The sequence below is a fragment of the Micrasema longulum genome, unplaced genomic scaffold (assembly GCF_059751315.1).
Source record: "Micrasema longulum isolate JH-2025_06_02 unplaced genomic scaffold, ASM5975131v1 h1tg001167l, whole genome shotgun sequence".
Classification (NCBI taxonomy): Eukaryota; Metazoa; Arthropoda; class Insecta; order Trichoptera; family Brachycentridae; genus Micrasema; species Micrasema longulum.
The window spans coordinates 109,255-134,869 of NW_028278354.1; the positions used below are offsets into that span (position 1 = coordinate 109,255).

The following is a 25,615-nucleotide window of genomic DNA, read 5'->3' on the forward strand; positions in this document are numbered from 1 at the left end:
TGGTGTAAGCTTTCTATTAAGTACATTATCGGTATCAAAATAAAAGCAATTAAACAATCAACAAATGTTAGGCAATTGGAAATTGCAAATAAAATAAAAATACATATTTTTATATACAGTAATAAAAACAAAGTAAATAGAAACAAGATAAATTTACATATAAAAAATAAAAAAAGAAAAAAGATATAATATGCTTACTGAAACTACTGAGTTAGAGCAAAATCTATGTCCCGTGCCTCAATGACTAAGTCGCCTGTTTCACCCACGAGAGGTCTGGATTCGTTTCTTGGTGAGATGATTACAATTATAAAAAACTCTTTTTTTTTCAAGCCTGGATGTTTTGTGTTCAAATTGGGCTACCTAGCTGGTTATGGTACAAAAGTAGAAATATTATATACTTACCGTTTATTTTTCAGTATTGTACTTATTACTTGTTTTTTTAATATAATGAATTATTTATTTTTAAATAAATAATGGAATGTGCTTTTCTTGACTTAGACGCCTGTAGTTTTACCTCTGAATATCTGCCCTATTCAAGTTTTTACTAGTAAAGCCGACTCTGTCATTATACTGAGAAACATATTATTTTAGTTTTTCTTAAGCATCTGATTGAGCGGTTGTGTTTAATTAAATAACAGTACATATAGAATTAAAAACAAAGATTTCGTGCTGACAAAGCAAAAAACATCAAGGTAAATGTAACTATTATTTAATTATTAAGATTTATTTATCATTCTTCTTCTTGCGGTGCCTTGTCGGGTCCCCACGACGCTGACGTAGGCGATCGCTACAGCGAAAGCATCTCGGTCCAGCACTAGTCTTAGGGGAGGGTGGGGCATAATGGGGCCTTTAAGGTAATACGTCAATAAAACGCGTTTCTTTTTTTAAATCCTTTAAAATGAGTTTATTTTTATAAACTTTGATCTTTAATCTAACAAACGTGTTACAAAAAAACTAAAATTAGATAAAAAAACTAGTGAAATAAATCAATTAAAAACAGTCGTAATTATCCCGTCTTGCCCCACTGGTGGGGAAAGATGGGGTACCGCCTACTGCGGTTCGCAACTAGGACAGACAAGGATGGGGTCTTGGTTTTTTTTCGTTTTCTCCAGCGCATGAACAGTGTGCCCAGCTCTGGCACATTTGACACGCTATCCAGCCTTTATTTGACTCAACGTATGACCCTCTACAAAACAGGCACTCTGTATCATCTTCATCATTTATGGAAGAAGAATTACGTCTTGATCGTTTCGATGGCTACTTCATTTTCATTAAAAACTGTATGTTTAGGACCCAAAAAACCTTCACCTTATCTATCCTGTTATTATTTTGCCTGGCCAACATAACTTTTCGCTCCAAAGTAGTTTGAGGAATAAAATCTTGCAGCTAGTTTATATCCTTTTCTCCCTTCTAAAATGTCTTCTTTATCTCGATTCATGCATTCCTTTGACCAACTCTCCCTCTTGGTCTTTCAAACGTAGTTTCGGACCATATTCTGCTTACACAAAGAAAATAAAAACTGTTACTACATTATGTTCAAGCAATTAAGTAAGATAGGGTACTGATATCCTGTCTTACCCCTTTTACTATGCTTGTTAACAACGCTTATTGTTTACGAAATACAATTTCTCTGGAAATAATTGATGAACTTACTGTAAATGACAATACTTTGAGCTTGTAAAGCGACCACCAGCCAGATAAAATCACGATATGCTTTCTTTAATGTCACAAGCTGCAAAACTCGATAAAATAACATAAAATTTGCGAAAATCACGTTAAGTATCGCTGCGTATCGGAGCGTGTACACATGTCCGCTGCAATTGCATCATTAGTGGGGGGTCTAAGGAGATCATCAAATGGCGTTATGTGCTCGGAGCTACTCGGCAGATTTCGGCTTTTATCGCAGGGCCCCATCTTGCCCCACTACCCCATCATGCTCTACCTTCCCCTATATTCCGCAGCCAAGACAACTGCTTATTTAATGTACTCGCCATAGTGATTCCTGGGAAATGATGACCAGAGTGAGAGAGTTCCCGTTGCCTTCTCTGGTGGATTTTTCTGTCGGGGTTACCTTCCCTTAGCTGGTTGGTTCTGGTTTGGAGGCGCCAGAAACTCGCCTTTCATCCTCTCGTTATCTGCTGTGCTCACACCGTTGAGTGTGATCCCATTGCCCAGGGTTCGCGACGTGGACGCTAACGAGCCGGACTAGTCAGTAGTGCTGCCGGTGGAATTCAACTGGGCGTTCGCAGCATTTTATACACTCACACCCTCCAGCAAGATGTGACTCACTGCGACCCTACTGACAGTTTGAACTCCAGTATTTATCTTTATACTAGATTTAAAAAATGTCCAAAATTATTTTAAGAGGTCTCCTCACCAGGAAATCCTGTCTTAAAGAGGACTATACAGTGTTATTGTAATTTAATTTGCATTGTTCAGATATCACAATATGATTAAAATATATATTCAATAATGAATTAAATAATTACCAATAATGACTTTGTTTGGTCAGCTCAATGCCTTTCAGGTATTGAGCACTGATAACAGAGAGGGTTAGAGTTAAGTGGACTGTATGGATATTGTTACTCACTTTTAAAATTCTTCCGATTGTTTCTTATATGGAGCACTTCACTATTGCTGCAGCACGGATACCGGTATCGTGTAGATGATGATGAACTGTATAATTAAGGCTGTTAATATTTTTATTTTTATTTATGTATACTTTTACATTGTATCTATTCTTTTTTTAAACAGAATAATGTTCCCTCACTGAAGTGTCCCGTGCCGAGGGAAACATTTTACAAAATGTGAAACATGCCTAAGATTAGCTATTTAACAAAGTTAACATAATAATAACAAAAAAAAACGTAATTAATCTAATTAACCTAATTATCATTTACATAATAAAGAATAAAAAACTAAGATAATAATAAAAAACATACCAATTTATATAGACCAATAGAACAAATTTCCTAAACAGTACACACATTTTACCTATTTGGCTTGATCCACTCATCGATCCGTGCGCAACCCACCTCCATTATCCATTTCTTAATAGCAATTTTATATTGTGAGAACTTACTCATTGTCCTTATGGATAATGGAAGTAGATTGTACACTTTAACCGAGTAGTAGGCCAATCCTCTTTGACCGAAGGTTGTATTTATTTTTTTATTTTTTTGCAGCATCAGTATGGAGTATCTAGTAACTCTTGTATTTGTAACAGAAGGTAGATAATAATGTTTACGTGCGTATAGTAACAAAGCGTTTACATACAGTTGTTTTATAGATTTTACATTAAGATTTTCAAATATACCGAGGGAGATAGTTCTGATTGGGACTCTTAAGATATAACACTAAACTTCACTTGGTACGAAATATGCTGACGCAGGATATGATAAAGATTTATCAGAGAGACAAATTTTCACATGTGACTTGGTCACAGGACGGTAGAAGCACAAGAATTTGAAATAGGAAGGATTTGGGAAGGAACGGGATATTTACAGTCTTTATGAGTTGCCAGTATAGAAAATGTAAATTCAGTACGTAACAGAATTCTTCAAATAATGGGTAATACTCGTTTTTACTTAAACCTGTATTTTTAACACAACAGACTAGGAGGGCCAAATTACAGTGATGAATTACAGCACAGAGCGCCCAGGTTTAAGAAAAATCACATTATTCTTTTTTGTGTTCTCGCCGGGAGTCGAACCCAGAACCTTCCGTGCGTTAGTCAAGTGTCTTAAACAATACACCACGGAGCCTACCAATTTTAATTTAAACTAAACATGTTTGAGTAATAAATTTATAAGAACATTTAAGATTATGTTCAATGCCGAAAGTTAATATACGCGTTGTCCTGCAGGCTTATACAGGTTCAAAACAACCATTTTAAATGATGTGCTGACTTTCCTGTATATTAATAAATTAAATTTATATGTAGATACCGAATATACAAAATATTGAGATTTTTCCTTGTTTGCGAAATTCGTGATTAGATTAAATGTTTTTGTTTACCACGTGGCAATTTCGTAGTAGCTAGGGTTTATGTTTTGCAATAATACATTTATTAAGTAGAGATCAATAAGTGAGATATTTTTTTTTTAATACTTTCGTTAAAAAAGTAGATGCGTATTAAAAAAGATACGGAAAATCAAACTTAAATTAATAAATACGTTATTTTGAAATGCGATATTTTAGGTAAGATGTTGAAAAAATTATGCTTCGATCTTTCTGGCTTATAAAACCAATAAATTATGAAGTAGCGCATAACATAAATAATAAAAATGATTGGCATTGTTTAGAAACGTAGAAACCGTAGAAAATATTTATATTTATACCGGCCATTCGATGGCATAATTTTAAAAAAAAAACGTGCCGTATAAATTAAATATTTACAACCAAAATTTAAGAATTTGATTCCATAAAAAATTGATAAAAGTATTTATTTTTTCAGACAATCATTAAGGGAAAAATTAACCATAAAATTTAAGAAAACTTTAACTAAATTTGTGTGATTTAAAACGATTATACATATTTTTTTGTTTTTCATTAACCTTAAATCATTACATCAAATTTTACTTAAATACTTCGTCTTTATATGATACCAATATACCTAAGTTTAGTCTAAATTACATGAGGCGTTATCTGCCTGTTAAAAAGTAATCATATTTTACTAAAACTTATTTTAGTCATGCAAAGTTTTTTTTTTTAAAAATACCTTAGAAAATAGTTATTATAGTGATTTGGCATTCTATCCTCTTTACGTATTCCCACGGAGATTCAGCATAATGGTTAGATCGTATTTTTCTCTTTAAGTACCTACCGTAGTATTTATTTTTTAATTTGCATTAATTAAAAACATTTATAAAAAGTGTCATAAAATATGTTTTTGTTAGAGTTTTACTACTGTTTCACTGAATCAAAGAATTTCTCAGGGTTTATTTAATATATTTTACCAACAATAACAACGTATCTATAACCAATTACTAATATTATAATATCTATAAACAAAATAGTAATATTGTAATTTATTGGGACGTAACAATTTAATTCTCAAGGTTCAATAAATAATTTCACTACGCAAATATTCTGATTAATGTTCAAAGTTTATTATTAGGTAGGTACTCTACATAAAAGAAGTATTTGAATTTTGCCTCTTTTTGGGAAAACTTATAGATTCTGCACAGAGAGGATATTTATATTTTTTGTTATAATAATTTGTAACAATACAATATTCTTTATCAATAGACCGCACCCTTTATAAATAACCATCATCATAATAACTTCGCACCCAGTGGTGCAAAGGGTACTGAATTTGCATTACATTTGAGGATCGTTTTCACAAAGTGAAATTTCTACAAAAAAAAACAAATGCGTTTTTTTATTGAAATGGGTTTTTCCATGTGAGCGTTATCGATTGGTGAAATAAAACTTTAACAAAACGATATATATGCGAAGTTGTAGCGGTTCAAATATCGTGAATTTTTACAAAACGAAATATCTACACTACATAGAATTTTCACAAAGCGAAATACCTACATATTTTTTTGGGGTGTTAAGTTTTTTAAAATCGAAAAAAAATCGGAAACAAAACATGATTTCGGCCAAGAAAAAAGAAGTATAATAATAATAAAATAATATTATTTGAAATATATTTTTTTATTATTTTATTTGTGCTATTATGTATGTAAAAAAATTATAGGAGGTAAATACCTAAATGTGTATATTTTCAAAGGTACTTAGATATGTCAGTAGACATATAATTTTACAAAAAATCGATTTAAAATGATTTCATGCAAAAGTAAACTTATTTAATTCCCAACATAAATCAATGTTCAATACATTCCTATCCCAAAAATATGCACATATTTATTTTTTGAGAAAATTCGTGAATTTAGAACATTTTTATAAATAATTTTACTGATTCTACATTGTTGATTTTTAGTACATGTGTAAGGATTTTATGTATTTATAAAACGTAATTTTTATTTTATTTAAAATCGAAATAGTTTATTTTTAACATGAAAAAACCTTCTCTTGAAAAATTTACATTTTGTAGATAGTTCGCTTTGTTAAAATGATCCTCAATTGAAATATGTCAATAGATTTTTTTTGACGTGGAAGGTAAGGTGGTCAGTTTACGCTTCAGGTAAAATGAAATATTGCAGTATGGAACCACCTTTAAAACAAATATTTCATATCCTCCGTGGCAGGAATCGAACCCCGGACCTCAAGAATGGTAAGGGAATGCGCCGATCGATACACAATAAAGCGAATTTATCTCCACTCGATTATCTTTTTGAGGATTTTTACTTGAGAGTTTGAGAGTATCCATCGAGTAGAAAACACTCGCCCAGGGTTCTGGTTCTATTTCATATACAGAACTGTATTTTTCATCCACCTGGATATTGAACTACCGATAATAGTATGTAATTATCATTTAGGATTGTTACCTTCACGGTATCCTAAAAGAAACATAATTTTTATGGTTGCTTGGTTGGTACGAGGTATTCAAACAATTATTTCAAAGAAGCTCTACAAGATATCGTGTTTGTTTTTACGTAACATCTTTTATTTTATTTGATTACAAGCCTTCAAAATGGAAGGTCAAGTAAACAAAAGTAAGCCTTCTGTTCTGTTTAAAAAAATTATTATTGACTAATGTTATGTAATTTTATTTTGTTGTGTCCTCTAATTCTATTAATTTGGAAAAAAACGAACACAACTTATGTCAACACCCAATATCTACCTTTTATTTCCACAGAAACCGACATTTAAATTATTTTTTTTCCTATTAATATATTAATTGAATCTCACGAGTAAATGATTATATTTATGTCAATACTTGTAACATCATGCATGAAAAGTTTCAAAAATTAAGTATATGTGGGTGTTTAAAAAAAGAAATATTAAAAAATATATATATCTATGGATTTTTTTGTTAATAATTACGTAGGTTTACAGAACATGTAAATAATAGAACAAAATGATAAGGAAAAAAATCCACATAGGCATAGCCTGTGCGTGGGTACATTGGTTATTTTATGTGCAAAATTACAAACACAACAAACAAACATGAGTATGTACACACATACTTTAATACACATATATCCGCTTACACATAAATATATATAAAACACTCAATATAAATATTTTAGTACAAAAACTAAAAAGTAACATATTTTGGTAGCAATTTAGCTAAAGAAATCAAGGAAAATCTCTTTCCGTCACCATTTTTTCGCATATTTTTTAAAGGTATGATTGGTTAAACTTTTCATGTCTCTCACATAATACGTAAATACATTGTATAGTCTGCGAGCGAAGAAGATTTATACCAAACAATGACAAAATCTCGCTGTAATAGTCTTATTAAAAACTCCGTCTCTAATCAGATTATTTGACTAAAATAACATATGTTTGTTTCAGAGGATGAATAGTAGGCATATCAGGAGAATATCGTTCTTTTTAACAAAATTAATTGGCAACTTAGTTGGGCTGGGTAAAATATTCGCAATATGTAAGACGAGAAAAAAAGTTCCTCCAATTACCAACAACTTACTCTTTATCAGTGGAACCAAGTTAGCTGAAGGCATTAGGAAAGGAAAGGTAAGATCTTAATTAATGTACATTTTTTTATTAATAAATTATAATAACTTTTGCTCTGCCTATATCTACCTCGCATTTCTTTGTTGTTCTTCTTTAATTAAACTGATTGACCGTAGTGGAATTGACAACCATTTTGTTAAGTTATTTCTGAAACCACTCTGCTAGAGACAAAGATTTTATTGGGGTTGAGGTGAAATTGAGACTACAGAGCTTCTAGCGATGACCCCACGAACACGAGAGTTCGGTGTTTTAAATGAGAGTTTCTATATTTTTGGCCTTGCTTATTACATACGAGGCATAATATATTATGTATTCTGTGTTCCTTCTAGTTGCTCTAACTATTATGAGAGACTCGGGTGAGATATTTCCCTGCAGTTTTACTAAGGGGTTTCTCTGGATTTGCTTTTTGAAAATGAAACTACAAACGACTTATTCAGAAAAAACTTTTGAAAGACATTAACAAAATTTTTCGTTCTACAAACAATATTCCCCATTTTGCGTCTTGTTTTAGTTAATTTTACCGTTTACTTTACAAAAAATACTTCTATACAGCTTATATACAATAACAAAACATAAATATATTACAATAAACCACATTGTTTCTAAATATTTATATACCTAGGCATAGGTACTGTAGTACATTGGTAATTTTAAAAAGAGTAACAATATTGAATTATAGACTATAAGTTATTAGCAAACTTCACTAGAGATAAATATTTATATGTTCTGAAGTGGCTAGTCAAGTGTAGGGTTATTTTGATTATAAAGACCTCGTGATATACATCTCTAGAAAAAATGGTCCAGAAGGACATTTGATAGAGTAGAAACTCTCATCTATATTTAATTCAACCCAGGAAAATTACATTAATAATTATCACTATCAAAAAGATTTAAGCAATATTTTTTAATTGCGACAATTCTGGATTTTTTATTCAATTTTTCGTGTCTTAGCTCATCGGGCAGTTTATTATATTCAGAATGGCCAATATTTTTCGAGGACCTACTGCCAAACTTTGTTGAGCGAAACATAGACACATGAAGATTCCCTGAATAACGCGTATTGTAATTGTGAATATCATGACCAAATGTGTATTTTAAATTTGAGTGAGCAGAAAAGTTTATGATATTTAAAATAGTATTGGTTATGTCATGCAGTGGCATTACCTTGAAAGGAAGTATCTTTGTTTGTCGGTAGATATTCTTGACATGGGAATCCCATTTAAGTCCAAGAATGTTTCTTAGAGCTCTGTTCTGAAGAACTCATTACTATACCAGCTCCCGACGTCACTGCGACCTATGAAGATCTATTGTGACGGGTCCCTGTGAATAGTTCTCGCCCTCCGAGCCCGGGTCTATAAAGAGCCTGACTACTGTGGGAAAGGCGAGAGTTCTCATTTTGCTTAATCTCCCCCTCAGCCCAGATCCGTAAAGTATCGGGCTATTAGGTAGGGGGCGAGCTCTTTAACATCCTCGGGTTTAACCAGTGGTCCTCCGAGGATGAGGGTCCTTTTATGATGTAAAGCATCACATTCACATAGAATGTGTATAGGTGTTTCTTCGTCTGCACTGCAGAACCTACATAGATATTCAAACTTCTACATGCTAGGCGTAGATTTTTACGAAATTCAGAAAAGTGTCAATCCTCGAAAACAAATATTTTTTACTAGAATCATATCTACTTGTACATTCTGTTTAGTCAGAAGCCAACATATTAGCCCACGAAAGAGATACGTTGGTTTTTGAGCCTCCCTAAAAGGCGTTTGTTAAACATTATACATCAAATAAGATGTAATTCATAAATAGTTGACATATAAGCTGATTTTCCAATTTATTGCATGCCCTATGCTTAACCTATAATTGCAAAAACATTCAACTCTGAACCTGAGATATAAATAATAAGCTCTAACCTTTTGATTTCAGACAGAAAAAGTGATTACAAATAATAACATCAACATGTTGTTAATTACTATGCGTTGTATTGTTATAATATAAATAAAAATAAATTATTCATAGTTTTTACTAATTTTCTTTTGAATGAAGAACTTTAAATGTATTGGGTAAGGTAGCGAAAAGGTTTTCTGTGACTTAGTACATTAATTTATTTTTGACTTACAAAATATTTTGCAACTCATATTATGGAAACTTCAAATCAAAATTAAAATGTCACTATCTAAATATTTGAGTTGTTCCTTTCTCCTTCTTTTTGCCTACCATGCGAGAGGTCTCGGGTTCGATTCCCGATATGGTAGAAATGAAATATTTATTTTAATGGCTGTTTTCACACTAGAATATTTCATAGTCCCTAGACTGGTACCTGGAGCGTAAGACTGATCATCTTACCTTTATGTAGCAAAAAATTATCTAGATATGCTGCGATTGGTGTACCAATACAGTGCCCTATGTTAGGTGCGGAAAAGAAATGATGATGTTGAGCTCTATTATTAACAGTCATCGGACTGTATCCAAAATCCCCCCACTTTGCCCGACTTCGTCGCTGTGACTGTCCGATTTTGAGACTAGGGTCCTCATATTATGAAAGGAAAGATAGAGGCCAGACGGGATCTGGTACGGAAAGAGCATCATGGCTCAAAAATCTTTAAAAGTGGTTCGGCGTGTCGGATCATGATGAATTCAGAATGATGGTCGCCAACCTCTTGTAGGAGTGGCAAAAGAAGAAGAAAAAGTCGACGTATTTTTGCCTCATTCTGTATATTCGCGTATGCATATTTAAAATAACATTTATTTCACACTTTTATCTTTGTAAGGTTATAAGGTTGACTTAAAGAAACTGCAATTGATCAATTATTTCCTATTATGATTAATTGCGTTAGTAATTAATACTCATTAATTTGCGTATTCATTTGTTTTTCTTCACAGATTTCTAGTGAAAACGTTGTCAAGGCGTACATAGCCCGCTGCGAGGAAGTGAATCCATATATAAATGCCATCGTAGATGAAAGGTTTGATCTCGCTATAGAAGAAGCGATAAATGCAGACAAATTAGTTCGATCTAGAACTAAAACTGAACCAGAACTAGAGGAACTGTTTCCTTTGTTGGGTATTCCAATTACAGTCAAAGAAAGCATATCCGTAAAAGGTAATTTTTAGCTATTAACGTCAACTTTTCTAGTTATAATCCTCGGAACTGGTTTCCAGCAACACCTGCATCCCATTCTGATGGTCTCAGTAATTATTTTTAACTGGGCGTAATATGACAATAATAATTATGGATTTGTACAAGAAAAAAGCTTCCAATGTACCTACTGCATTTCTTCCAAATTCAACATATTTTTTTTGTTATTTTTCAAAGTTATAAATGTGCAGTTCATATCGTCACGATCATAAAACTTTACATGAGAGCGGTTTAATTTTTTTTTGACAATATGTCAGAAGTTGATGCGTAAAAAAACATGTCTGATACTTGGGTTAGCCAGACCGCGAAACTTCAGAAGAACAAAAAAACATTTGAAAAAAAAAAATATTTATGATCTGAAAATCGAGTAAATCTTTCATTTCTCGGACTAGCATCCCTTTCGTAAACCCCTACCCCTCCACGACAAAAAAAAAATGTGGTTAAAACATATTTGACGCACAAGGGAAGGGGCTGGGTAGGAGAGGGGTAGGGGTTTGTGAAGGACTGCTTGTCCGAGAAATTAAGGATTTACTACATTTTGAGATTACAATATTACCATGAGGAATTTTCCTCTGAAGTTTCGCGGTCTGACCCTGAAAACCGTGTATAGAACAGTTTTTTTTTTCAATATGAGAATAGGAAACCTTTTCAAGATCAAATATAGAAGAATGTCAATGTCGCATTTTTGCACATCCGTCGTTACTTTACAATCACGGCGATATAATATATCCATTTAATTTGTGGAAATGGTAAAGGTACTCTCAGGGGATACTTTTCTATGGTTCCTACCTCTTACCCTCTACCACTCATCTAGAATAGTATTGTATTAATCCTTTAAGTTCATATACCGATGCATTGTCCGACAGGATTATACAGGTTCAAAATAGCTTATTTAAATAATGTGTTAAACTTCCTGTTTATTGAAAAAACAATACAGGTACCGAAGTGTAAAAAATATTCATTTTTTTCCTTGTTGACGAAATTTGTGCACTTATAAACGTTTTCGTTTTTTTATTTTATTTTGATTTTTTAAAATTATATTTTATTTTATTCATAAAACATACAGTCATACATGTTAAATATTTAAAACAAAGATTTTCTAACTTAAAAAGACCATTTAAGTTTTCATAAATTAAGTAAAAGACTTAAACATTAAATGTGACAAAAAATAAATTAAAAAAACTTAAGTGAGAAAAGAATTATCATTAACAATTACGTTTTCTGTGAAGGTATTTATTGGTAATGAAAAAAAATACCAAATGCTCACTCTAGAGTCATCCATGCACACATATATGAACGCATACATATACACACATGCATACGCACATCTACATGCATGTATAAAACATACAGATACATTACATGCTGTACATATTATAAGTCTCGCAAGATGTACATTCAGCAACTATCCCAAACAATCAACTCTGTGAAGGAATTTTCTCTATGTGCAGTTAAAAATGTCTACATTAATATTGAATCCGTTATAATTTTTACAGGTATGTCTAATAAATGAATTTGAGGTATACTTGTTTTTACAAGTTTATATATAAAAAAGGAAATTTAATCTGGTATAGCAAAGAAAACAACAGAAACCGATATTTTGTAAAAGGTACGGCGAATCAACTATATTATTAAGAATTTTGAAAAGAAAAATTAAACCACATGTAAGACGCCTTTTTTGTAATGATTCCATATCAAATTCAACCAAAGATTCGCCGTAATCATTTTCAATGTTACCAAACGATATTTCAGATATTTTATTTTCCAAGTGGCAGTATCGGGGTAACTCGTAAGTTTATTTTATACAATACAGAGTAGCGGAGTAGAGATCAATACTTGGAAAAAAGATGATTAAATCAACAAAAAAAAATGACATCGTGAGTATGAGGCGAAAAGTGGCCATGTCGATTTTGAGATTTTTTTGACCAAGTTTTAGTGCTGGATGGTATATTTTACTGAATAAAAACTATGTCAACTTATATCTTAAAGTTTTTATACAAAACGGAAAATTGTTTATTGATCAAGTCAGTTTTTAAACACCTTTTGTAAGAAATATTGACAAATTCAAAACACTTCCATACTAACACAATACATAAGTAATTTTGTGTTCTACGTAAGGCAAAAGAAACTTTAAATCATAAGTGTATTATATAGAAGATATATAATAGGTACTAAGAGTTTGTGTCTGTGTAAAAACATCAACACTCGGCCTAGTGGTGTGGTAGTCAGCGTGTTTGCCTACCATGCAAGCAGTCTCGAGTTGTTGTAAATAACTCACTATTAGAAAATGGAATCAAGTTGGGGTAGAATGGGATTCGAACCACAGACCTTTGGTCCGTGAGTCCTAGACACTAGCCACAGGACCACAACCCGATTTTATTTCAAATAAATTTATAATTATTTTTTGGATTTTTGCAGGATTAAATCACACAGCTGGGACGGCAGTACGGGCTCCCCATAAAGCGACTCATGATGCAGAGAGTGTGAAGCAGCTAAAAGCGGCGGGAGCCATCATCCTCCTAGTTAGCAATACTCCAGAGATGTGTCTGAACCTTGAAACATTCAACAATCTAACAGGAAGAACATGTAATCCATATGACCTGAGACGGACTCCTGGAGGTTCATCAGGAGGAGAAGTATGCTAATACTATTACTTTTACAGAAAATACAGCTAAAACTAGTACAGGGTGACAACTCTAAAAAAAAAAAAAGATTGTTTTGAAGAAATCACCATCATTGCTTACTGAATTACTATTTCTTCAAATTTGGACTGATAAATATTTTTGCCGAAAAGATAATTTGGTATGGTCAAAAAGTTTGGTAGATTCTTGTGGTTTGATTGACAAACACCTTTGAAAACGCCTGTTGTTTTTTATTTTATCATTCCCTTTCCTTACCTAATAGTGCATAGGACACGGAATTGGTAAACCAGTCACAGTGTATCTTGATCATTTTTGTTACACGAAGGTAAGAAGATCAGTCTTACGCTTCAGGTACCAGTCCAGGGACTATGAAATATTCTAGTGTAAAAAAACCCTTTTAAAAAAATATTTCACATAAACCATGTCGGGAATCGAACCCCAGACCTCTTGCACGGTGGGCAAATGTGCTGACCATTACACTACGAGGCTGACAAAGTTGGACAGTAGAAGCAATTATTTTTTTAGACTTGCCTGGATAGAATTGCAGTTCTTACTTGCAAGTTCAGAAAAAGTCGATATTTTTGTTCATTTTAATGCCTTCTTTATTACATTAATCTGGAAACTGATGGTATGGAAGTTTTTATTTTTATGAAGGGTCTTGTGCATATCACATTCTAATCGATTTTATTTATTTATATAAAGGAACACATTACAAAAAAATAATTATGCATCCCTAACTCCATGAAGCCAAGAGCCCTGTGTTGAGTTGGGATACAATATAATAAAAAGTGGAAGCATACATACTATTCACAAATACAAAAATAACAATTATAACATGAACATCAATTTCAATCCACATCTGGGCAACTATGTTAACGCACCAGTCCCCTGCAATGGTCTCTTCTCTTAGGCTAAATCCAAACTCATATACTATTGGAATACACTTAAACCCCTAAAAAAAGTTAGAATGTAATCTACAAGTAAAATCATTAAATAAAAGTACAATGTAGGATGTAAGTATACAATAAAAAGTTTTTAGCGAGCTGTTTTCAGTTGACACAGGATATGGATATTTTTTTTTAATGAAAACTATAGCCGCAGAATCAGGTTGTGGTCCTGGGGCTAGTGTTGAGGACTCAGGGATTAGAGATCCGAGATTCAAACCCCCCTCTACCTAACTTGATTTCCATTTTCTATTAGCGAGTTATTTACAACTCGTTGAAAATGGCCACCAAAATTGAAATATTTGGGTTAATTGTTAGAATGCTAATATTTATTTTCTGTTAAAAAAAAAACACAAAAAAATGTTACACTTATGTAGCTTTTTTAACTTTTTTCAGCACCTCATTAAACGATGTATGTCATTTATTGTACAGGTCAAGTTGCTTTGATTCTTGATGTTGATTGTTTTAATCAAAATTATTTAATCAGTTTGATGGCTCTTAATTTCTTGCGTTTTCTTTGCCTTATACCCATATGCAGAGACAAAACTTAAGGTGAGGAAAGTACATTCTATTGTTTTCACCTTCGGGTTATTCCCTGCATATGAGATTAGAATGTACTTTCCTCACCTTAAGTCTTGTCTCTGCATACAGGTATTAGTATGAATTACTTTCCTTATTTTCTACAAAGTATTTTAATGGAGTATTAGTTTACTTGATTTTGGATTCTGCGTGTAAATTCTCATTAAAGTTATCTTATGTATCCATTCTATTACTTTACTTGAGACTTATCCATTTTTAGGGAGCTCTTTTGGCCTCCGGCGCATCGGTTATTGGAATAGGATCCGATATTGCTGGATCTGTGAGAGTACCTTCTTTATTCTGTGGACTATTTGGATACAAACCTTCGCCGTTCTTAACTCCTATTGATTCCCATATCCCTAGTTGTAATAAGGAACTCTGGGGAAAAGTGTTTACCTTAGGACCCATGGTTAGATATGCAGAAGATATTCCACTTGTGATGAAAGTATTACAGTTGCATGGATCAACCCCACTTCAGTCAGAAAAAAATGTGAGTAGAAACAATTTAGGGAATGATGATGATGATGAAAACTTAAGAAAATAATTTTATTGATATTTTTATCGAAATCATTGACTATGGAGTTTTATCAAGAAATATTTACAAAAACATCAAGTGTACTTCAAGTCACTTTTCATTATTGATCAAAATCCAGTTGTTTTTTATAGGTATTCAGCCTAAGTCATATGTAATCAACCTCAACATCTCCTGTATTTGACTAATAATTTCATTTAAGGTGCTATATTTGTTAATATATTTCCAACTTAATTAAAATATAATAAATGTATTTCATTAACTTACAGGTGTCTATTCCAAAAATGAAATTTTACTTTAAATTATGTGACACATCAGGATCTTCAACAACAGTTAGTCCTTGTGTCCACAACGCTATGCTAAAAGTTATACAACATTTTAAATCGGAACACATGGTCGATGTCAAAGAGGTATTTTTTATCTTAATTAAGATATTTTGCAGAACATGAACAATAGTAATAGTTCTACATTATCTCTGAACAATTGTAGATGAAATATGTACACAGGAGGTAAGGCTCCAAATTTAAAATTTCACAAATGTTACCATGATTTTATTGTACACTGGGAAAATAATAAGTATTTAAACTATTATTAACTTCATGCACAATTTGTATTTGTATTAATCTTTAAATAAATCTATTCACAACAATCAAGGGTTTTAGCTCTATAACTTCACTAAAATCGACAGATGGAAGAATTGAAGAAATGTGGATGCTCACACATAGGCAAAGTGGTGAATGGTACAGAGTGTGTAAAGTGGTCACTTAAACCAGCCAATGACATGTCATAAGCCCTGTAAATGCCTAGACTTCAGTTTTTTTTTTTTTTTAATTTTGTCTTAAAATAGTACAAACATAATAAATGAATGTCCTTATATTAACTTATATTTAATTATTATTAAAACATATACTAATTATTAATATTTCTTAACAATATATGTACACTTAAAAAGAAAACTTATATAAAGCTAACACGAATAAGATTACTTTTTAAAAACTAACTTATCTGCCAAACACATGTTTTTTTCTGACATTTAAATGAAATAATATTTTTTTGCTCTCTTATTTCTAATATTCCCTTCTCTAAATTGTTTCCCATACCTGTTGTAATTTTTTGGTCATAATGACTCCCTAGGAGGTGATCCAGTCTCTTGTCTACAAACATTTGGACAAACTCAAAATATTGTAAGAAAAAAACAGTTAGAGATAAAAAGTAATTGTTGTTTTTAATTTTAATTAGCTTTGTGAATTATTAGAAGTGAAAAAATATCCGTTGGTTGGCTTCGTGGGTTCACAGTTTTATTTCTTAAAGTAGTATTTGACTATGTAAGGCCTATAATACATTTTAATCTAAAAAAATGGAGTCTTAATAGTAATTTAGGTACACATAGTTGTGAAATTATTCTAAATAAGTGCTTTGTCTGTTCCAGGTCGATCTGCAAAAGTTTGACGACGGGGTTAATTTCATAATTTTTTGTATCGGTGGAATTAAAGGGGTCGAATCAGTGTTGTCACGCGAAGATAATCCAAGTGAATGGCACTCCGTTTGGCCAGAACTCTTAAAAAAATTAGTCTGTTTTTCGGAACACCAGACCATGTCCTTATTCTATTGTTGTTTGGCAAGAATACTGCATAGCATACCTGAGAATGTCCATGAAAAACATTCTCAAATGTTGAATAGATGTGAAATGGAATTAGCGGTAAGTTATTGGCAAGAACAACTTTTTCACGTCCTTATAAAGCTTCAAAAGTACACATTTATTATACATACCTGTCTCTATTTTTTTAATTTGACCATTAAATTGTGAAGTATTCGTATGGTTTAATTCATGAATATTTATCAAACTTAGTTACAAAGATTCCCAGTTTTTAAAATGTTACACACCCAAATATCAACATTACCAGTATGTAGATAGGTAGTTATTGTACCTACTATTTTACATAGAATAAGCACTGTTTGAGGCTTTTTAGCAACATACTCCTTTTACATAAACGAATAATATTGTTACAACCTACATTGAAAAAGCCTCTGCATGAGCAATTTTATGATCATTGTTTGTAGGCACCCGATTTCAACCATTTAACATGATGTAATGCATTTTGCATTGTATTTTCATTACTTTTATGGAATTTCAACAAAAACTCATTTTTTGACCTCCAGTCAGGTTTCAAAAATATTAAATTACTGTTCAATGCTTATGTTTATAATAATATATGTCTAATTATTTTATTTTTTTTAGAAACTTTTGGGAAGTAATGGGGTGCTTCTATATCCTACTCTCCCGTACACAGCTCCATTCCACAATGATTATATACAAAGAATACTCGATTTGCAATATACCGCAATATTCAATGTTCTAGGCTATCCGTCCATCCATTGCCCAGTTGGGTTAAACGAAGATGGTCTTCCAGTAGGAATACAAGTAATAGCTAACCGGGGATGCGATCATTTATTATTTGCCATAGCTAAAGAAATTGAGGCAGCATTTGGTGGCTGGGTTCCAGCAGAATGAATTAACATGTCAATTTTTGGACATGTTTTATTTATAAATCTTAAAAAATGAACAGCCGTAAGAGGGTGTGCAGAAATTGCTGGAAATAGATAAGGAATGGCTGGTTCCATTAGATTGTTGTGCTTAAATTCATATCTTAATCGCAACATCCTTTCTTTTTCCAATTTTTTCCTCTGGATTGGTTTGCAGCAAATACCTGCATTATTTTCTCGATTCATTTTAGTCCTCACTAGCTCTATTTAACTAGCTACATGTTTAGTTCATATCTTCTTTGATTTGATCAAAATACTCTTGGAGGGGTCGTCCTTTATAATTTGTATCCTTTACGATTTCTTTCAAAATAGGCATTCTTTCTAAATAATTCATAGGTACCTACCACCTTTTGAATTAATATCTAAGTTAGGGAAACTTTTACCAGAACCTGTATAAAAAAATTATATTGACAATGTTGCTACGTGCTTACGAAACATACTTTTGGTAACGTTATAGGTACCCATTTAAAACTCGGTCAGTAAAATTTCCACAATGATAGTTTTATTTGTTAACAGTCTGGCAACCCTGCCCTTTTCATCTTTTCACGTATCTTTTTACAATGGTCGACCTATATCTCTAGTATTATTTTGTGTTGATTTATGAAGATGTTTCTACAAATAACTGATTTATCATTTTTTACAAACAAAACTTGATCATGAGATCAAAATATTTATATACGATTCCTTCAGAGATATGAGGCGTCAGACCTTGTTTATTGCATAATTAAAAAAAAAAAAAAATTAACTCCGAAAAATAGTGTTAAATTAATTTACAATATACGAGAAAATGATAAAGCAGCCTTGGATGAAACGGTTTGAATGTTTCGCTTTCGAGGTAATATGACAATAAAAGATGAAAAATTATTTGATTATCTTATCGACCCATTAATTGATCGTTGGACATCCTTTCTATTAAGTCTTCAATTAAGATTTTGAGAAATAAATACTTAATTAATATCCGAACATGTTGCCTGTAAATATTATTTGTAAAAAATATTTGTGCAAAATAAAGGTCCAGGTCAAAGTGTATTTTATAACATTTCATATTTTTAAAACCAGCTTTCAAATTCAGTTGGTTATCAAAAAATATAACAACTGTATTGTAAATAGTCTGATGATGTCGGTCACGACTAAACCAGGTGACTGGTAAAAATTATAAATAAAAGTTGAAAATAACTTTATACGTATTTTTATTATTGTAAGTATTGTAAATTAATTCATTAATGGTAAGCATGTGAATTATTTACATCAAAAACACGTATGACTTTTGCTCACTGGAATTTCACTTTTGTGGCCCCATGAGTGTTTAATGTCTTGGATGAACATAGCAAGTGCTCCAAAACGAAAGCTATTTTCAGAAAGAGTGTACAAGTTTGCATTTTGTCTAAGGGAAGAGACCATAGCAGGAGACTGCTGCGAGATATTGCATAAAATCATTTACTAATAAGCGTGTTGTCCAGATGTTTAGTGAAATATATGTTTATGTAATAATTACATTATGTTTAACTACATTATGTTGTATCCCAACTCAACACAACATGGTTTTTGGCCTTATAGAATTTGGGATACATTATTTTTATTTTTTTGTAATATGTATGTATTTGTATGAATAAATAAAAATAAAATATATTGTTGTTTTATTTTCACCTTAAATGTTGTTTTTATTCGTTAATGTTTATGTTATTATGAATCGCAGTGCAAAAGAGAGCAAATGATTTATATTACGCTATCAAAAATCATCGGTTGGTGGGGCCTTTATATTATGCTGTATTGAATGGGGGTTAAGAGGAAGAGAGGTGTATGGAGGGGGGAAATACCATATGATTTGCTTGAGTCGAAAGTTAATGGGTGCGAATAATCATTTCATTTATATCATGTTGATCAGTTTGTAATAGATAGTTATTTAGATCCATGGCTTGAAGAAATCTTTTCACTTCTTCTTCCTAAATTTCTATTCTCTAATTTTGGGTGTCTGCCATTCGTATTACCAATTTTCTACATACTTTTCCCATCCTATTTGCTTTGTCGGTTTCCTGCTTTCGGTATTAACTTAATAACAAAGGAAGAAAACTATGGTTTTCCCTTAGAGTATATACATATATATACTCTCAGGGTTTTCCTTTGCTTGGCTAGCTCTGAATATTTTTGTCACTTAATAGGTAAGATATTTAACTGAATTGAATCGGGTTATGGTCCTGTGGCTAGTGTCTCGGACTCACGGACCTAAGGTCCGTGGTTCAAATCCTACTCTACCCCAAATTGGTTCCTATTTTCCAATAGTGAGTTATTTACAACTCGTTGAAAATGGCCCTCAAAATTAAATATTTGGGTAAATCACAAAAACAAAAATATTTCTTTTTTTGTCAAAAAAAAAAATAAAACTCTGTGAAGTAATTGAAAAAACAAATGGAACTGCCAAATTATAAATTATGTTGACAGAGTGCCCAGACTAGGTGATGAAGTAGATAGAACAGATGAGTTACAAATCGTATTCGGTGGATAAGCATCAACACCCGCACATGATGTAAATGGCACTGTAGGATCAGCTATTTAAGTAATCAGAACGGCAATTCAGCTGTAGGGTTTAATGGAAATAAAAGGGTTTTAACTGTAGGAGTTGGGCAATCTCAGAAACAAAAGCGTTTTGGGCGCTGCTGGCCTCTATCAGTTTTCCTTTCTGTTTATTAGATATTCTAATCTATTTACATGGTGTTCTATTCTCTCTACCTATACATAAAAATTGTGATTAAAATAAAAAAGAACAATTTACACCTAATACGAGAAAATACAAGTATAATCGGGATAAAGGTAACAAATAATTATTTTCATCCCTCATTTTTTTCATTTATAAATTTCCCAAAAACATTCAGTCAACTCTCCATGAGAAACATAGTTTTGAAGTAGCTTATCTGTGATATAAAACTTGAAGACAAATTTTCATACTTAAATAGACAAATATTGAAAATAACTTCTGTATGCATTGAAAAAAATAATAAAAACTTTTCTTTTATTTTACCGACACTTATACAATTTATACACAACCGTTCAGCACAAAGCCACGGGTATGAGGCATTACATAAATGAGAGAGGAGTATAATAGACACATAAAAGTAGTAGAAATGTTTGTACAAGGAAAGTAATTATTTTGAAAACTCGCTTGTTACCTTCATCCTGCGTTACTTTAATCCCCGGTTTCCCCAAAGATATAGCTCTGTAATGTTTATAAAAAATGGCAATAATGTCAATATTATGGCAACAATTTTTGACATCAACTGTCAAATGGGTCGGTTTTCAGTGTTATCACCATATATATCACCATATATATATATATAATATATCTGTAGTCTGTGGTTATCACTAAATATCGCGTAGTTTTGTTTCGGTTAAAAATAACAATGAAAATCACTATCAACGAATTCGTTTTACGCAATATTGAAGGGAAAATGGATATTATTCAACTCCCGTCAAATATTTGGGGTAATACTTGCCATTTGTTTTTTCTTTTGATATGTTTAACTTCAATGTTACAGAAATAATAAAGTATACAGTAGTTATAATCTTCGTAAATATAATAGTATTTTTAAATATCCTCGTTAATCTGACATCATTTGTTTGTTTTTAATTACAGTTAACGAAAATCCTTCGAAGTTCTTTGTCATTAGTGGAAATGTATAATTAATCTGAGGTTTTAAGGCATTCATTGTTATTGAAAAGTAAGTACCGATTTTTTTTACAATCTGAATATAAAGCAATATATTCGTAGACTGATATCCACAATCTCCTGACCGTTTTGAAAAATTAAAGTAAAGTCTGCAAAAATCGAACTGTAGTTTGGACGGTTTGTATTTACTCATTTTATTTTTGCTTATTTTATTTCTGAAAGTATAAATATCATAACCTGTGCATATAGTATGTTTGAAATCTGAATTATAAATATTATAACCAATCGTACAGGTTATAATATTTATACTTCCAGAAATAAAAAGAGAAAACACGGTCGGGCCTGCCATCCAATTACATGTATTAATTTAAATTATTCAAAATAAAGCGACTGTTTAAACAATATAAAAAATAAATTTGTAAGTAATTAAAATAATATTCTTGATAGAAATTAAAAGACAATAATTGAGTTGATTCCACAGTCAAGCCGCATGGAAACTATATGAGTTAGAGAAGAAGACGGAATTGTGGATGGTAATTAAGAGGGTTCTTTGAGCATAAGGACGAAGAGGCAAACCATGAACTGATAAGCGTTAAAAATTTTCACAGAGGTGCACAGGACCGTTAGGACTATGAAGTACAGTAAATAGAATTGAGAGGGTGTGATAGTCTCTCCGCTGTTTTATTTGAGCCATTTTGATCGCCAACGATAATCAGACATGTGGTCATATTTCCTCAGACCTAAAATATACCTAATGCATGTATTTTGAAGTCAACAATGTTTTGAGTATGTTCAAATAAAACATTGTTGAATTAACTAACTGGTAAAAGAAGAGATGTAAAAATTGGAAAATTGTTTTCAGGCGTTGCCTAGTAGGTGAAATGGTTCAGCCGGATGAATCTCACCCGCAAGATAAAGGTTTCAACTCTTTTACTTCACAAAAGTCAACAGATGGAAGAGTTGAGGAAATGTGGATGTTTAAACATGGGCAGAATGGTGAATGTTACACAGTGTGTAAAGTGGCCACTTAAACCAGCCAATGACAGGTCATAAGCTCTGTAAAAGTCAAGACTTCCATATTACCTTCTCTAAAAGGTTCTCCATCCCTGTTGTAATTTGTTAATCTAACTAAGGAAACATCAGCGTTATCTAGAATGGGTAGTAGTGATGCTTTTACAAGTGAGCATTTGAATAATTATAAATATTTTTTTTTGCACAACAAACAGGCCTTGACAACCAATTACAGTGGTGAAGCAGCTCAGTACACCAAGGCTTGAGAAAAATCACTTTTAATTTGTGTGTTCTCACCGGTACTCGAACCCAGAACCTTCCGTGTGTTAAGTGTCAAGTCTCTTAACCACTACAGCACAGAGGCCGCCAACCACTATTTGGCTTTAATTGGTGAGAATTTTTTTAACCTGCTGAGTGAATGTAGTCTGAAAAATGTTTTATGACTTAATTCATTAATTTCATTGGATGAACTCGCTAGCATAGATGTTCATCCATTAGTACTCTTAGATTTTTCACAGATTCCCTGTAGATAGAGCGGTACCATTGATATTAAGAGAAGATACTTCTAACTTACTATGAAATCTTTGACTTCCCTCAAACATAATTTGTGTTTATAAACCATACTCTTTTATCCATGTTGACTCGCTATTTAGTGCATAAGACATGGAATCTATTGCTTCACCAGTTCTTTCAGATCTGCAATGAAGATATGGTTGTAAATCATCACCATAGAAATAACATGAACACTTGAGACATTCTGCTATCTGCTGCGATAATACTTAGCTTTGAGGTACTCCAACGACCATATCAACCCATTTCAATTGGTGATCTGGTGTTTTGATACATTTTTGTTTAATGTGGAAGAAGCTGGGAATGTATAGACGTGTGTGGCGGTCCGTTCTCTCTGCCTACCCCTACGGGGAAATGGAGTGATGGTAGTAGTAGTAGTAGATTGTAAATACGACCCAAACCATCTTATCACCGGTTGTGTCATATTTAATGTTTCGAGCCTAGTTAACAAAACATCAAAATCAACCAAATTCATAGCACTGCTGAAGTCGAGTGAGGATAGGATAGCAGCTTGTTATTCACCACATATTGTTTGTCATCTGTAACCTTGATAAAAGCGGTAGTTGTACTATGCCCCACGCAAAAACCTGGTTGATGGGAATCAAGAAGATTATTGGAGAGTAAATAATAATTAAGTTAATTATATACAACCCGTTCAACGACTTTGGAAAAGATTGGAAGAATAAATATTATATAGGTCTGTAATCTTTGACAGAAAGTGGTGAAGAATTTTTGGGAAATGGTATTTTAAATGCCTTTTGCCAAGCTTTAGGAAAGTCTCCGGAATTGGAAAAAAGTTAATAATGTGAGTAACTACAGGTAAAATAAAATGTATCATTTTCATACTCAGTTGATCACTGCCCTATAACCACTTACCGACTTTTATATGTCTACCAGTTTTGTGACATACCCGTCTTTTGTCAGGACACAAATGTGCAAATCCCACTAATACACCTTCACCATAGTAATTGCCAGTATTAAAGCGTCAAACTAAAATCTAACATCAATGCGCTCTATAATATTTTTTTTATCTTGTGGAACAATTGTATAAAATTGTAAGATTCAATATGTCCATGTATTTATAATTTTCTCAAACTGAACGGTTTGGGTAGGTAGGAAGAAATTGCCTTAAGGCAATATGCCCGCCCTTATATGTATATTTATTGTATATGTATATAAAGTGTCAAATAAATAAATAAATAAAAACAATCAAGTTTATTTGTAGCTGCTCGTCAAACTTGACAACTCAATTTCATAAATTAAAAAAAAAATACTTGTTTATTTTTATTACCTTATACTTGTTTTTTATTTTTTATTATTATATCAAATTGCATTGTAGTATTGGCAAATACGCATTTCAAATATACATATTTTAATTTCTTCTTTTTTCGCGATAATATATGCTTGCTTGATTATTAATTTAACATAAATTTGTCTTTCTTGCTTACCGTAACACTTTATTTACTTTGTTTGCTTTACAGAATTTATTTTATAAGCTTATATCTTTGCATTATTTGTTTATATGCTGTCTGTTTTTTCTTGCATAACTTTATTATTGTTTTTTTAAAACTTTGTATAACTTTTTATTATATCCTTTCTAACTAATTTCACATATTTTTTCTGTTTATTCTTTAGTATGTTAGCATGTATTTTATTTTTTATAAATGCCCTTTGGGCGTTAATGAACAAAATAAATAAATAGTCGAAAAAAAGTGTTTATTATTTTTAAACATAAAACACATCTTTAAAAAAAATGGCATATCTTCATTACATATAAAATATTAATTGTGTATTGTTTATCCATTTTTATGATACTTTGATTTTTTTTCATACAATTATTATATCATTCATTTATTGACAAATGCAGATTCATTTTGACATATAAGGTTTTCAGTCATTTATGTTCAAACTTGACACAGGACAAAGGTTCAATGGAACTTCAATGATAATGATCGGTTGTAAATGTTAAGTAAACAAATCGAAATTCGAGATATCTTACTTATTTGAAATTACTGTTTTTCTCTCAGTAAATTGTTATTGTACATTGTTAATGTTAACATAAAACGAAACGAGGAAAACACAGAATATAAAAATAACAATGTTCAAATCCACTCTTGACACAACTCAGTTACCATTTTTCCAGCATAAGCTAGTTACGAATTTTAAGTTTTTTTTAAAGAAATGCATAGTAAATTGAAATATTTGTGTAAATAAGATTATTTCAAATCTGATATAATTTAAAAAAAAACATAAATATAGAGGAAACGCCGTGATTATGGAATATTATGCTGTTAATGTGGGATTCTCAATAAATGTCAAATAAAGGCAATAAAATCTCTCGTTATGTAAAACTACTAGAATACAAAATATTATTAAATATCCATAAAACCG

At 31.7% G+C, this 25,615-nt stretch overlaps 2 protein-coding genes across 3 annotated transcripts in view; both read left to right on the plus strand.

Moving 5' to 3' along the window:
- The first annotated feature begins 591 nt into the window (after nucleotides 1-591).
- On the plus strand, nucleotides 592-19,609 carry LOC148276662 (fatty-acid amide hydrolase 2-B-like). 2 transcript variants are annotated; one of them, XM_088233963.1, is made up of 8 exons: nucleotides 592-692; nucleotides 7,429-7,608; nucleotides 10,486-10,705; nucleotides 13,160-13,377; nucleotides 15,127-15,396; nucleotides 15,708-15,848; nucleotides 16,868-17,137; nucleotides 17,678-19,609. In XM_088233963.1, the coding sequence occupies exons 2-8, from the start codon at nucleotides 7,432-7,434 to the stop codon at nucleotides 17,948-17,950; spliced, it is 1,569 nt and encodes a 522-aa protein (XP_088090089.1). In that variant the 5' UTR covers nucleotides 592-692; nucleotides 7,429-7,431; the 3' UTR covers nucleotides 17,951-19,609. The 2 variants fall into 2 exon arrangements, with proteins under 2 accessions (XP_088090089.1, XP_088090090.1); XM_088233964.1 differs by lacking the exons at nucleotides 7,429-7,608; nucleotides 10,486-10,705 and having other exon boundaries at nucleotides 617-692.
- Nucleotides 19,610-21,246: 1,637 nt separating this feature from the next.
- LOC148276663 (fatty-acid amide hydrolase 2-like) overlaps nucleotides 21,247-25,615 on the plus strand; it is a 59,952-nt gene continuing 55,583 nt past the window's right edge. The window contains exons 1-3 of the mRNA XM_088233967.1: nucleotides 21,247-21,276; nucleotides 21,327-21,459; nucleotides 21,611-21,695. The gene's annotated coding sequence lies outside the window, so the exon portion shown is untranslated. The remainder of the gene's footprint in view (nucleotides 21,277-21,326; nucleotides 21,460-21,610; nucleotides 21,696-25,615) is intronic.